The 12,422-nt window shown below is 36.9% G+C and overlaps 1 protein-coding gene across 1 annotated transcript in view; it reads right to left on the bottom strand.

Annotated features, from left to right (window-relative positions):
• Positions 1-8,092: 8,092 nt before the first annotated feature.
• Positions 8,093-12,422, bottom strand: part of mapk8ip1a (mitogen-activated protein kinase 8 interacting protein 1a) — a 30,545-nt gene continuing 26,215 nt past the window's right edge. The window contains exons 10-12 of the mRNA XM_063479011.1: positions 12,138-12,208; positions 11,871-11,969; positions 8,093-10,732 (exon numbers count right to left, since the gene is read on the bottom strand). Coding sequence (XP_063335081.1) covers positions 10,660-10,732; positions 11,871-11,969; positions 12,138-12,208 — 243 coding nt within the window. The 3' untranslated portion in view covers positions 8,093-10,659. The remainder of the gene's footprint in view (positions 10,733-11,870; positions 11,970-12,137; positions 12,209-12,422) is intronic.

The following is a 12,422-nucleotide window of genomic DNA, read 5'->3' on the forward strand; positions in this document are numbered from 1 at the left end:
TTATTGTAATTAAGGAGTCAGATGGTCTAATTTTGTTGTAAACCCTTTAAATAAATAAATCAGATATAATTTGGCTGAGTAGGCTCAAGGCCTCAACGTTTATTGTGTATTTCTGATCACTACATAAATACCTGAGTGTTCACCTGAACAATAAATTGGACTGGAGTCACAGCACTGATGCTCTTTACAGGAACAGTCAGAGCAGACTCTACCTGCTGAGGAGACTCGGATCTTCTGCAGTGTAGGGGGTGCTCCTGAAGACCTTTTTTTTTTTTTTTTTTTAACTCTCTCAAAAATGGTGTTGTCTGTTTTCTACTGTCATTGGTTGGAACAGCAGCTTATCTACAGCTGAGAGGAAGCAGTTGGATAAGCTCATCAGGAAGGCCAGTTCTGTCCTAGGACGCCCCCTCGAGCCAGTGCAGGTGGTAGGAGACAGAAGATCACTCTTGGACAATGTGTCCCACCCATGAAGCTGTTACAGAACTGTAAAAAGCAAACTGTGGCTGTTAGTAACAATCACCGGATAACTTGCTCTCACCAGCAGGAAACTTACAGGTGCGTTTCTTTGACAAACAAACAAACAAACAAACAAACAAACAAACAAACAAACAAACAAACAAACAAACAAACAAACAAACAAACAAACAAACCCCAAATAAATACAATCACATGGGGACACTTATTGCATGCACTAAGTGTTTCCCCAAGGAAATAATTGCTACCACTGCAACCAAATTATCTTAGAAACAGTATATCAGTTCATCATAAGCGCCTAAGCAAAGCCTGATTCCTATGAGGTGTTAGGCCCAGCTCAGGAATTGCACATGGCCCAACTAATATTACACATGGCCCAGAAATTTTGATGAATAGGAAGATAAACAGGAAGATAAAATGGTTGACTATTAGTTACTAAATAGTGGAAAGGTGGTGGGATTAAATAAGCTTATGCTGCGTCCTACTCCTTTTTGAACATGTAAGTTATTTATAATTATTATCCCTTTTTTTCCATTTTTTTTTGCTTTGTTTGTCTCTTTTTTCTCTGTTGTTGTTGTTGTTGTATTAATTTAACATGTTCAAAATAAAGATACAATACGAATACAAATACGATCTTTTTTGCACCCTCAGTTAATATTGAAGCAATGTGGACGCCACTACTAAAGATCAAGAGGACATAAGTGGCATTTCAAGTGATGTTAAACAAAACAAATTACTTACAATACTTCAAAATAATGTAATTTTCTTGTCTAATGTCGTATAAATTGATATAAGGATGTTGATGAAAACATTTTTAACTCTACTATTAAACACTAGGCTCTAACATATAAACAACAGACAACTTCACCATCCATCCATCCATTCGCTTCTGCTTATCCTTTTCAGGGTCGTGGGGAGCCTATCCCAGCTGTCATTTAATAGTTTAATAATTAAATAGTTTTTGGTGAATTCATCAAACGTTGAATGGTGTCCTGCCTCCACCTGGTCTGGATCCTAACTGTGAACTGCCTGTAGGTAAAGGAGAACTCAGAACTGTCACTGCCTCCATTTGATGAGTCGCCCCTATCCGCAAAACGAAAACAAAATAAAAAACTAATATGAAAAAATAAGGAAAGAGGATACTTTGTTCAGATTTAAGTTTTTCTACTTAATATATAGTTCTGCCTTTCTCTAACTCACCCTAGCTAACATAATATGCTTAAATTACACATCTACAATATGTATCACTGTACTGAGTGTTCGACAACATATATAAAATATAGTTGGTTAAAAATATATTTGAAATAGAAGAAAATAAGTGAATGCTTACCTGATGTATTACAGAGGATATCTCTGGGGTGTAGTAATGTCTCCCGGTCAACCATAAATCCATGATGTTTCAATGGTGGAGAGATGGGATGTACCACTTTGAGAGGGTTGCGATGGAACAGTCCATCTGATAATAGCTTTAATTTTCTGGTCAACTATAAATCCATGACATTTGAGCATCATTGTTGTCACCTGGTCAACTGTAAATAGATCATTAATTAATTATAACAGGTCAACTTTGAATCTGTGTTATTTCAGTGTCATTACTTTTACACTGTCAGTTTCATCAGTATTTTAACACTGATTCAACATTTATTTAGCACTGAGATTTCAATCTGGACCACAATGATGATTCAGATGAAAACTAAACATCATTCAATGTTATCTTTCTATCTGCGAAACCAGAAAAAAAAAAAAAGTGTATGTCAAAACTGAATAATTCAACTGTATTCTTGTAACATACATATCAAAAGTATCAGGTCTGAAAGTAGCACACAAACTTCGTGCAATAAATATTTCTTGAAATTGAACACATTTTATATTTTATGAAAAAAACATGTCTTGCTTTGAAATTAAGTTGTAAACATGATTTATTGACAAGAACCACCACCAGCATCATCTTGACTTTGTTTTACAACACTGATATTATGCAGTGTCACACCCAGGTTTTTGTCAAACCAGCAGCATACAATAATAACTTCTATACAAACATCTATACAGGATATATCTATACTGAGTTATGTGCACTTGATCTCCATGGCGTTAGAATCACAGAAGTGGAATACATAGGGCACTTTCTGGTACAGCCTCTCACCATGATGCAGCTAAGATGACAGCCACAGTCGTACATATTTGACTTAACCAACAAACAAAGTTTGCTGTCTTATATATTTTGTGTAATGCAAATGTAATTCTTGAAACAAACATGTAAGCCAAGAATGGTGTGACACAGTGTGTTTGATGCAGGCCACTTTGTTTTGGTTGTCCTGAAAAATTCAGGTTTTATGCAAAGAGGACCATATAGATCACTGAGATTACTGTGTTAGGACAGCAGCTGCAATGCTCCTACTAGTGAATCTCACGGACAAGTTGCAGAAGTGCCCATACAAGAAGAGTGACAGCATGAGGAGTCCAAGATGAAGCACTGATTGTCTTTTTCTAATATTTGGGCAAAACACACCACCTATAATAGCAGAAAGATGCCTATTTTCAGTCCCCAGAATTTTTGCTTTTAATGTCTGTTTTTGGTCGGGGATCGTCCATACAGTTATATGCCTTCCTTAATAAGAGCTCCACCCTCTCTGTCCCTCTTCTAAAGTCCTGTCCAGCTACAAGACTGCTTGTCTGTAACTGGCTGTAGTTTCTATTTCGATTCTGTGACAAAGAGGAAAGCCATCATCATTACACCAGAAAATAAAATAGAAAAAAAAGGCACTGTTGCTCTGATATAGTGTAAAACTTTTCCACCTTTATTTCCACTGGCTTAATCTGCTCAAATCGTTTTATTTCATATACATATAATAGAAGACCAAAGATTCAAATTCCTGATCTTATCCTGTAAGTAGATTTTTGCCACATCTGGGTGGCAGAACAGCTGTCTACATTTTATATGACCAGAGGCCTAAACTAGGAAGCAGGATTTCAGCTTATCCAGGGAACTTCAGGTTTCACCCTGGGTGTTTTGCACTATGAAGGCGGTGCATTTCTTACTGGGGTAAATCGCCACGGTAACGTATGCTGTGAATCTAACCTGTAAGTTAAAATCCTGATTGGTGATCGAGAGGTATAAAATCACTGCCTACTGACTTCTACAGAAAATAGCATTACCATGCCTGCAAGGTCACTTGGACCTCTGTGCATTAAAAAGAGGAAGATTTTTACTAGCATAAACTGTCTTTGTTTCCTTAATGAGCATCAGTAATAAAAAATAACTTTTAGATGAAAACTTATTCCTTGATTTTTTTTCTCACTGTAACAAAGAATTTTATTGTTTTACTGGCATTGATATCTGATCCTAAAACAGGACACCTACACTGTACTTGCTGACCTCATATGAAATTTGTAAGTAGACTACCTTTGAATTCTGGTTTTAGATTTAATGTTTTGTCTCAAATCCTTAAACAGGGTCTACAGCTCGAAGAATCAAAACTGTGAGTCACATTGCCACAGGCATGTTCGTGTATTAGTCTGGTGATTTGGAAAAAATATTAAATACTGCTGCATGTAATTTTAATCTGCAACAAAATGTCATTTACTTTGTTTTTTGTTCTGTGTGCAAAACCACAAGATTAACAATTAACTATGAACTACAGCTTAAAAAATTGCACTTATAAAACATAAACATTGTTTAGGGGTCAGAGAGTAAGGATTAGTATTAAAACATAATTTATAAATAGGCTTAGTCACCACTGCAAAAGTGATATGAGGTCAGCAAGTATCATGGTGATTTACCCCAGTAAGAAAGTGAAACATCACCTAGAACAGAAAATGCTGGCACCTGCCACTGCTACCACCTCAGCCTCCTAGTAGAGCCCCCTATTGTATAAGTTTGAATTTTCAGAAAAAATGACTTCTGACCTTAAGGTCTAGGTCACCATGATTCAAATTTGTCCGAGAGTTTTAGAAGATGCACCAATCGTATCAATTTCAAAATCCTGGGTGAATTCCTTCTTGCATTATTGCATTCAGAAAGATTTTCAGAAAAGTTGACCTCTGGCCTTCACCTTGAGGTCGAGGTCACTGAGATTCATTCTTGTCCAAGATATTTAGTGGTTTGCGAAAAATCCTCCATCACCCTTGTTCTTAAGTTGTCGCATTCACAGGATTTTCAGAAAACTTTACTTCTGACTGAAGATTGACTGAGATTCTAACTCATCTGAGATTTTTAGTACGTGCTCCTATGGCATGAATTTCAAAATTCTACGTCACCTTGTGCTCAAGTTATCACATTCATAAACTTGGGTGTCCACACCACCCAACCACCTAGCGTGACCTGCACATGTGGCTTCCATTTGTGAAACCACATGTGCCACTTTCTACCTCCTTTTTGATAACTTAAAGCTCCAACTGTTAGCAAGGGTTGAGTATGTATGCTTTAAGCAATACAGAAAATGTCTCAGCTTAAAATAATGCAGTCTTTCCCATTAGTCTGCATCAAGTACATCAGTGCGCAGTCAAAGAAAGCTGCATGAAGAATTGAAGTTGAGCCACATTTGGAAGAAAAAGGAAAGCAGCAAAAAAGACGAATGAGACATCTTTACAAGAACTCCAAAGATCATCAATAGTAGACTGTCATGTCTGAGGATCAGAAAATACACAGTTTATAGTTTTAGAAATGTTTTTTGTTTTTATTATCCTTTAAAATACTGTCTTGGAAACTGCAGGGGGAATCTTTAAAATAAACTTGAATCAAAGATTGTCAAAAGAATTTCGTTTGATCAAAAGAATGTAGTTACGCCACTGAGATGATCATCATTGCACATAATCATTTAAGCAGGTAGAATAGATTAGCTATTTTTTAAATCCTACTTTAAGTTGTGAATGACTACAGAGAAAATAAGAAAGAATGGGGGAAAAGTAGAAAGTGTTTAAAAGGGGGTTTGAGGGGTTTAAAAAAATATCCTTGTAATTTATAGTCTTTTGTTTTTACCACATTAGCTTGAAAATATAAAACTTGTAAAATAAAGCGTTATCATTTGAACTCAAGTGCCTGTATCACTCAGTTACATCAAATCTTAATAAGAAGAAAGAGCATTCATGCACTAGTTTCTTGTTTTACTAACTATTCAGTTTGTTTAAAAATTAATGACTATGTTCCTGGAGCTCAAAGTGTGGTCTAAGTGTTCAGTGGCATACAAATATTTAAATGAATCCCTACTGAACATGTACATTTTCTCACTTACAAAGAAATGAACAGTTTTGGATTTCTATGTCAGTTTCATTCAAATGGAGAGCAACAGAATGTCAACCAAAAATCCAGGGAAAAAAACAGTCCTAAATTGATTTACATGTCCCTGAGTGAAAAAAATATTTGATCCCCTACAACCCAGTAAGAATTCTGGGTCCCACAGATTTCTGAGTGCCCACGTGGCACACAAACCACAATAAATCAATCATTCAGTACACTGGAGATACTCCTGGTCTCAACTTGCTGTGTTTATACATTAATCCTGTCCACCAAAACAATTTCTTCAATTCCAGCCTCTCCACTAACAAGGGAAAGACCAAAGGGACAATACAGTAGACCTGCATAAAGCTTGAATATGCTACAAGACCAGCAAGAAGCTTGGTAAGAAGGTCACAACTATTTGTACAATTTTTTGAAAATGGAAGAAATATAAAATGACTATTAATGGCCCTTGGTCTGGGGCTCAGAACACCACTGGTAACACACTACACTGTAAATCCTCTACATCTGCAAAGTCCCCCTGCTTAAGAAGGCACGTGTACAGATCCATCGTAGGATTGTCAGCAAACATCTAAATGATTCAGAGAAGGATTGGGAGAAAATACTGTGGTCAGATGAAACCAATATTGAGGTGTTTAGTGACAGTTAAACGCACTGTGTTTGCTGGAAGAGAAATACAGAGTATGACCCAAAGAATACCATACCTACAGTCAAGCAATGAAAATGGGAGCATTGTGCATTGGTGCTGTTTCGCTGTTAAGGGTACAGGATTACTTCATCACATTGAGTGGGCCAGTGGACAGGGCTGTACTGTAAGATCTTGGATGAGAACCTTCTTCCCTGAGTTAGAACACTGAAGATCGGCTGTACATGGGTCTTAAAGAATGAAAATGATCTAAATACAAACAAGTAAACAACAGAGCGGCTAAAAAAGGAGAACATTATGATCATGGAGGGGCCAGTCTCTAGACCGCTATCCTATAAATCTGATCTGTAGAGAGAATCAGCACTGAAGCTTCAAGTTGCCAACAGGCAGCCAAGAAAATTAAAGGATTAGGAGAATTTCTGTAAAGAGGAGTGGGCGCAAAATCCCTGCTGAGATGTGTGAAAAAATGGTGACCAACTACAAGAAACATCTTACTGCTGTGCTTGCCAATAAGGAGTTATCTACCAAGTACTAAAAGTGCATTTTAGTTTAAAGTGGACATGAAACACTACATGTATAAAGGCTAATTTATACCATCGAGCCCAGAAGTCAAAAAACTGACATAGATGTAACTCTGTCTGTGTATCTGGAGTTATTTATTGAAGAAATAAGTGCTCAACGTTAAAGTTTAAAGAACATTTTTAGTGCCATTTGTGCCATTACAGAACAAGACATCATCGGTTTGTTGGAGTCAATAGACATTACATTAGTTTATGTTAACTAACTAGTAACACAACCAATAACTGAGGGGATAATAAATGCACTAAAAGCACTAAAGCTAAAAATCAGTTTGAGGGGATCACTTTCCTGCTATGTTAAGAAATTAAGCATATACTGTCCACTTTCACTGTCTGTCTTTAGCAGTAACTGGCTCTTCGATGTTTGGCTAGCTACACTAAAACAGGGAAATAGAACTGTTAGTCGTAATGTTCGGGTTTGCAAAGCACTTTTTGAATGAGGACAGTGTGGAGGAGAGTCTGTTTTTGAGTCAGGTGACAGATGATTCACTGGACGGACAAGCTGGAGTAAGAAACTCTGATTTTTCCTCCTCTGGCTGGGTGTACAGAATCGCGCAATCAGCTGATGCGATCGGCACTATTTTATGCAATAAAAGAGTCTCTCTTTTTCCCAAGCACATCCAGACAGTTTACAGCATAACAGGTTACTACATGCGAATCACACCACAAGCATAACTGCGTTTCTTACCAAAGCACGATTGGGAATCCCATGAACTGCAGGAAAAATAGGTCGATGTGTGTGATGGACAAAAACCAAAATTCAAACAAACAAAAAATGGAGGCTCCAAGGAAGAAATGCCACACTATTTGGAAACCTTTTTTATTTCCTCACATCATTTCAGTGACTGGATTTCTTCATATTAGAAGTGAAGAAAAGTGAAGCCCAAACGTTAGTGAGGGGGAGTGTAATGTGGAGATTAGTGCTGTCAGCGTTAACCTCGTTAAAATGACGTTAACACCATAACCGCACTAATGTGGCAAATTGCCGTTAGCGAGTAAGCGCGGATCGCCTTGTGTGTGGGGTTGCACAGCGCTAATGCATTAACGAACTAACCGTGCTAATGCGTTGATGCCATGCAGCCCCACGCACGGGGCGACCTGCGCTTACTCGCTAACGGAGATTTGCCGCGTTAATGCGGTTATGGCGTTAACGTCATTTTAATGAGATTAACGCTGACAGCACTAGTGGAGATTTTAAAAAAATTTTCCTATGGACATGCTGATGGACGTTAAGATTTTCAATCGTGTTTTGGTAAAAAAAAAACATAGTTATGTTTGTGGTGTGACAAAAAAAACCCTGTTTGGATGTGCTTGGGAAAAGAGAATATTATTACATAAAATAGTGCAGATCACACCTTGTGAGAAACTGTTTTAACAGCTGACTGCACAGTTCAGGCCTGGTGAGGAAAAGCAGCACAAAAGTTTTACAGTCCTTATTTTCCCCTGAGTTATTGGTTGTGTTACTAGTTAGCTAACATAAACTAATGCAATGTCTGTTGACTCCAACCAACCCGATGATGTAATGTTCTGTAACTGATACAAGATGGCGCTACACATATTCTAAAAACTTGAACTTTAAGCATTTCTTTCTTAAAACCAGCCACACATACAGAGTTACAGCTATGTCAGTTTTTGAGAGCAGGGCTACAGGCAGTGTAAATTAGCCTTTATACATGTTGTTTTTCATGTCCACAAGTCAGAAGTTGAATTTGTGGAATTTTCAACTGGAACACTGCCTCACCTCGTCAGCGCAGCCCCATTAACCCCAAGTTAACAGTCCAAGATGATGGCAGTGAACATCAAACATTAGAAAAACTGTAAAATCTTTAATCCGTACAGCCAGTGTTGCTGCAGTTGGGTTTTAAAGTGCAAAAAAAGTACTGTATTGTATTGGTAACGATACATGAAAGGCTCAACCGTCCTAAGACGAAAAAAAGTTTTTCCTTGTGTTTCTGACTTTACTATAAGAATGCACTCAACTCTGGAGTAATGACATTCCCAATATCCAACATTTGAGGTAACTAGAAAACGGCTTGGAAATCTAATACATATTTCACTCAATGCGTCCAAATACATTTAGAACTTTTATGTTTTTATTCTGGATTTTTGTGTGTCATTCTTTCTCCATTAAAATGAAACTACCATAAACATTTGAGAGTGTTCATTTCTTTATAAGTGAGTAAGCTTTAAAAATTCAGCAGGGCATCAGATAATATTTCCCCCACTCTAAAAGAGAAAAGCAGTAACATCTCTAGATTTGTTTAACTAGAAGAACCAGATTTTTTTGTTTTTCCATTTGTTGAACGGTGTCACCCATCAGTTTCATAGACTATACAAATAGTGGACAGACTGCCATGTGAGTTTAAACAAATGATCATGCTTTCCACAGCATGAATCCTAATGGCTGGTGACCATAGATTCATCCTGAGACTATGAGCCCCTAAATACACTTAAACGTTCTCTCACCTACGTCTTGCGTCTCTTGGTAGTTGTTTTGTGACTATTTGAAGTCTCTTTCGGGTGATTTTGCTGTTATTTGTGGTTGTTTGATCAATCATCAAAGTGATTATTTTCTTTTGCGCACTCTTTGCAAGTTCAGGAAGAATTTATTTAAAATTTTTGTTTTCATTAAACTCCATACTAACCCTAAAAAGTCATACATGATTACCTATGCAAACATCACTTAAGTGTTAAATGGACTGGTACTTATATAGCTCTTTTCTACTCAATATGAGCACTCAAAGGACTTTCTACCACAAGTCTTTTTCACCCAATCACACAGTCACACCACTTTTATCTAGTGCTTCTAGATGCATCAGGGGCAACTTGGGGTTAAGTGTCTCGTCCAAGGATACTTTGACATGTGGACTGGAGGAGCCAGGGCTCGATCTATCAACCAAATTGGTCGACACCTGCTCTCCTACCTGAACCACAGCGACCTGGCTCTTAAATTTTAAGGCTCTTAAACAATCTAACAAATATTTAAGTTATATAATTTAATTTTTATTCTGCTTAAAGCTTTGTTGCCCAGAACTTATGAGCTAAAGTTAAATATATGTATCTCTGAACATTTAAATATGTACTTCAAAGGTTGTTTAATCAAATAAAATCAGAAGCTGCACTTCCAGCTAGTTTTTAGGACCACTACTTTAAATCTTATGAGATTTTACTCATGTGTTTTATTTGAGCTCCTATAATGTTATGTGATTCAACGACTAACACTGTTATTTAAACATTGTCTCATTAGATTGCTTACAATCATTGACAGATATTGACATGTTTCTATGGTGCCAGATTGTTTGTATGGTAATTGCTAATATCAGAAAGATGATTCAGATTTTTTCTAACAACATTTGTAGTTGCTGAGATTTGGCTTTGTGGGTTAGAGTAGCTCTGAAGGTAGTCTGTATATATGCAATATCCATGCATAGTTAATTAAGATAATTTTTGCAAATAAAATGCATTAATATTCAATATCTCTGTTTAACTATTGGTAACTTTCTGTGGCGTGAAAAATCCCACGTGTCCCTATCAATCCATAGAGTTATTCATATTGTGATATGGCCAAAAGAAGGAGAAGCTTGCTGTATTAGTGGATGCAGCTTAGAAAAGAAATAACCCACCATGCAAAGAAGATATATTGGTAATCCAGTTGGTGGTATATAAGACCAGGCTTACATGCACATAGTGAATATTAAATTCATAGAATGGACGGACAGGAGGCATTATTCAATGAAGATGTCTTCTGTGGGACAGGAGTAGCCGACGTGCTCCTTGTAATACTGCTGGAATGCCCTCCTGTTGGGAAAAATAGCACAAAAGATTTCATAACCAAGCAGACCAGGTCACTGGAAATGGTTGATTTACAAGCTACAAGCCAGACTGACTTGTTTTAATGGTCCAGCCAGTGTTATGGCAAAATGTGAAAGACTTATTTTGTGTACATAAACAAAAATTGTTTTAAAATCAGCTTTAAACCTAATATATTTCAACAGAAATATATTGTGTGAATGTGCTGCTGAGAATCCTCAAAGGGAACTCATCGAGAAAAAAGCTCTTTGAATGACATGGCAGCTGTTATATTTGAACCCAAAACACGATCCTTTTATAAACCTAACAAAATAGTTTTTATTGTCTAATGTTTTTATTTCCTGAACCTAACCAAGTAGTCAAGGCCCGCAGGTTTCTGCATTTAACACAGTTCTGTTGTAGAAATCATTTCACAGGCCAATTCATGAAAATCGGTGCCAGTGAAGACCATTCCCATCAGCCACTAATGCAAGTTAAAACTCTACATGGCAAAGAAATAATGAGACATAAAAGGAATCCAGAAATGCTACTGTATAAATGCTATATAGGTATTAATTGGGTATTTAAAATCTCATATCTAGCATGAAAACGAAAACGTTTAGCTTTTAAAACTACAACTGGCCTCCTGGGCTTCCAGCACTTTTGTTGTTGATAAGGTTGTAATGTAACATTGGAAAATATTCCACTGTACCAGGTTCTTTTAATAAAAAAACTGTAATTATATTTTTTCTTATTTATCTTTACACAGCCTAACATCTTTTTTTGGAAACAGGTTATATCTCCATGTTGTTTTGTTCAGGATAAAAACAAAACTGTAGCTAATAAAAGCCTCCCAACATCAGCCTTGCCCTGTTACTTACTGGACACCATAGTGACCATAGTGAATTGTACTTAACCTCGGTGATGTGTTTTTTCCCCCATAAAACAATTAAAAAGACACTACTTTCTCAGAGCTTTCATCTGTCAGAGTTTGAAACCCTGATAGAAATCATAACACACTATAAGCTAGTGTCTACAGAAGTAATAATCCCTCTGCAGCATGTCCATAGATAGGACAGTCATATGCATTGAATCTTAAATATAATTGAATTAAATGCAGAGCCGAACACAGTAGAGTAGGACTTACCCGACAGATTCTGCTAAAGGATGTAAAGTTGTTTGTGACATCAGGACATGACAAGCAAAGCGCTGCTGGTCAGGGTGCTTGGTGATGAAGCCAAAGTACCTGCAGTGCAAATAAAACAATTATTTCCCAAGGTATAATTAAGCCTGTTGCAGGACGAACAACAACAGAGCAAGCAGCACACAGAAAAGATTCATGTTCATAAAAGTTAACTAATCTCTCACGAGGTGAGGGAATTGTAATACAAGCCATCTAAAGCATTTGACTCACCTGCTGTATTTTGGATGACAACCACAGAATGAAATATTTTTCAACTGGAAGAAATGGAAGCACTGGTCCCCCTGATGACAACAAAGACAAAGAGCCATGTAAAAATGTAATTCTGGAATATTACTCTAAATTAACATCATAGTTGGAAACTTTTGTTAAGCTAGAATTTAAATTAATTCATTACAGTGAATAACATTAGAAAATGTTGTTAAATGGTAACTTACAACTGGAGAAATCAACTACCCATAGACCTATTGGAACTAAAGTCCCATAGCACAGTCACGG

Source organism: Pelmatolapia mariae, linkage group LG7, assembly GCF_036321145.2.
Source record: "Pelmatolapia mariae isolate MD_Pm_ZW linkage group LG7, Pm_UMD_F_2, whole genome shotgun sequence".
Classification (NCBI taxonomy): domain Eukaryota; kingdom Metazoa; phylum Chordata; class Actinopteri; order Cichliformes; family Cichlidae; genus Pelmatolapia; species Pelmatolapia mariae.